At 49.1% G+C, this 1,803-nt stretch overlaps 1 protein-coding gene across 1 annotated transcript in view; it reads left to right on the top strand.

Annotated features, from left to right (window-relative positions):
- LOC102301824 (acyl-coenzyme A thioesterase 11) overlaps window positions 1-1,803 on the top strand; it is a gene marked incomplete in the record, with an annotated part of 27,903 nt that overhangs the window by 25,435 nt on the left and 665 nt on the right. Inside the window, 1 exon segment of the mRNA XM_042215687.1 lies at window positions 959-1,126. Within this exon segment, the coding sequence (XP_042071621.1) occupies window positions 959-1,126 (168 nt within the window).

Raw genomic sequence — 1,803 nt, 5'->3', positions numbered from 1 at the left:
CCTGGTCTTCCTTTCCTGGGGCGTCCTCATGTCAGACAGTTTCATCGTAGTCTTGATGGTTTTTCTGACTGCACTTGGGGACACATTCAAAGTTTACGACTGACTGACCTTCAGTTCTGACAGTAATGATGGGCTGTTGTTTCTCTTTACTTAGCTCATTGGTTGTTGCCATAATATGAATTTCAACAGTTGTCAAATAGGTTGGTACACAGCTAACAGCCCTGACTTCTACACAACACGACTGATGGTCCCAACACCACCAATGAACCCTGACAGGCTCACCTGTGAGGTGAAACCATCTCAGGTGACGACATCATGAAGCTGAGAGAAGGCCGCAGCTCTGTCAACAAGACAAAGGGCGGCTACTCACAGGACTCTAAAATACATTTAGAGTTATCATTGTTTTCTTTGCTACATAATTATGTGCTTACTGCTGTGCTGTCGCTGCTCTGTAAGCCCTCCATGCTGATCCACACAGGCCTGTGGAGCTCGTCGGCCCCGTAGGCTGACTGCAGCAGGTTAAGAGAAGCCTCCAGCAGCTGCTGACTCTGGACCCTCAGGTAAATTCCCCAGGAGGTATCAGCAGCCTGCCCAAGGGTCTGAATAACATCCTGAGAACACACACATGATTGGCCTTAATAAAAATGTAACCTGGCTGGTGGTTGGCTGGTGATCTACAGATATACCTGCAGTGTGAGGAGCTCTGAGCTCCTTCCAGAACCTTCTACCAGAAGGACTCCAGGTCGACTGCTGTCAGAGGTCACACGGTCATCACCAAGCCCTTTGTTATGTAGTTTTCCCCTTCAGTGTCCCTATGCACGAGCTCCACCCCTCAGCTGGTGAAGCACAGAAGCAGCTGTTTGCCTCTGCCATGCATACCTGTGGAGTAAACTGCAGCTTAGTCTTTAAACAGTGCTGCCAGTCCCCTTTTTAACAGTGTGTATGTTTCCTCAAACAGGAAGTGCGAGCTGATTCAGCTGGTCGACAACGATGACTTCATATATCGTGTGGTGACTCCATCGGTGCGTCATGGCGCGATGGGATCTCCCACTGCAGCCAATCAGGCAAAAGGGATTCTCCAGGACTTCATCCTGTTGGCCTCCAAAAGGAAGCCATGTGGCAGCGGGTCAGTAGAGCCAGATCCATCCACCTGTGTCCTGCATGGACACAGTAAACCTTTAATAGTTTTCTCAGCTGAGTCTCTTCACCCACATCAGCGTCTCAGCTGTGTGTCGGTGCTGCGTCGTCACGACTTGTGGGACATGATTTCTGTTTCTTTCTTAAAGGATGTTCAGTGATTTGTTCCGCTGCAGTTTGTATGATCTGACGAGCAGACCTCAGCGTGTTCATGTCGTCCCACTTAGCTCCAAACCTGAGCCACAGTCAGACTCTCGCCGTGCCTGCAGACTGATTTAGTCGACTGAACCTCTGACAGGCCGACGTGCTTCACCTTCACTGCAGATGAGAAATAGTGCGGATGGATCCTACACACAGGTTTGTAAATGAGGCCCAGCTGTTTTACATGTGACTGTTCATCAGTGTGTGATGGTACCGCTGAGACTTGTCAGATCATTGCTGTGTTTGAATCCCAGGTGAATACATTTGGAGGGCAGATCATGGCCTGGATGGTGAACGTAGCTACAATCGCTGCCAGGTACAGTCACAAACACGTCTTTCCTTCATATTTTTACCTAAAAATAGGATGCACCATTGTGACCTTTGACCTCCACATTCTGATCAGTGTAGTTCAGTCCTCGTGGCAGATTAAAGGATCTGTCCAGCTGTGTGAGTAACCTGAACACG

Source organism: Haplochromis burtoni, unplaced genomic scaffold (assembly GCF_018398535.1).
Source record: "Haplochromis burtoni strain Fernald_Lab_line unplaced genomic scaffold, NCSU_Asbu1 Contig_794, whole genome shotgun sequence".
In the NCBI taxonomy this organism is placed as follows: Eukaryota; Metazoa; Chordata; class Actinopteri; order Cichliformes; family Cichlidae; genus Haplochromis; species Haplochromis burtoni.
This window is presented reverse-complemented; position numbering and strand designations above follow the sequence as displayed.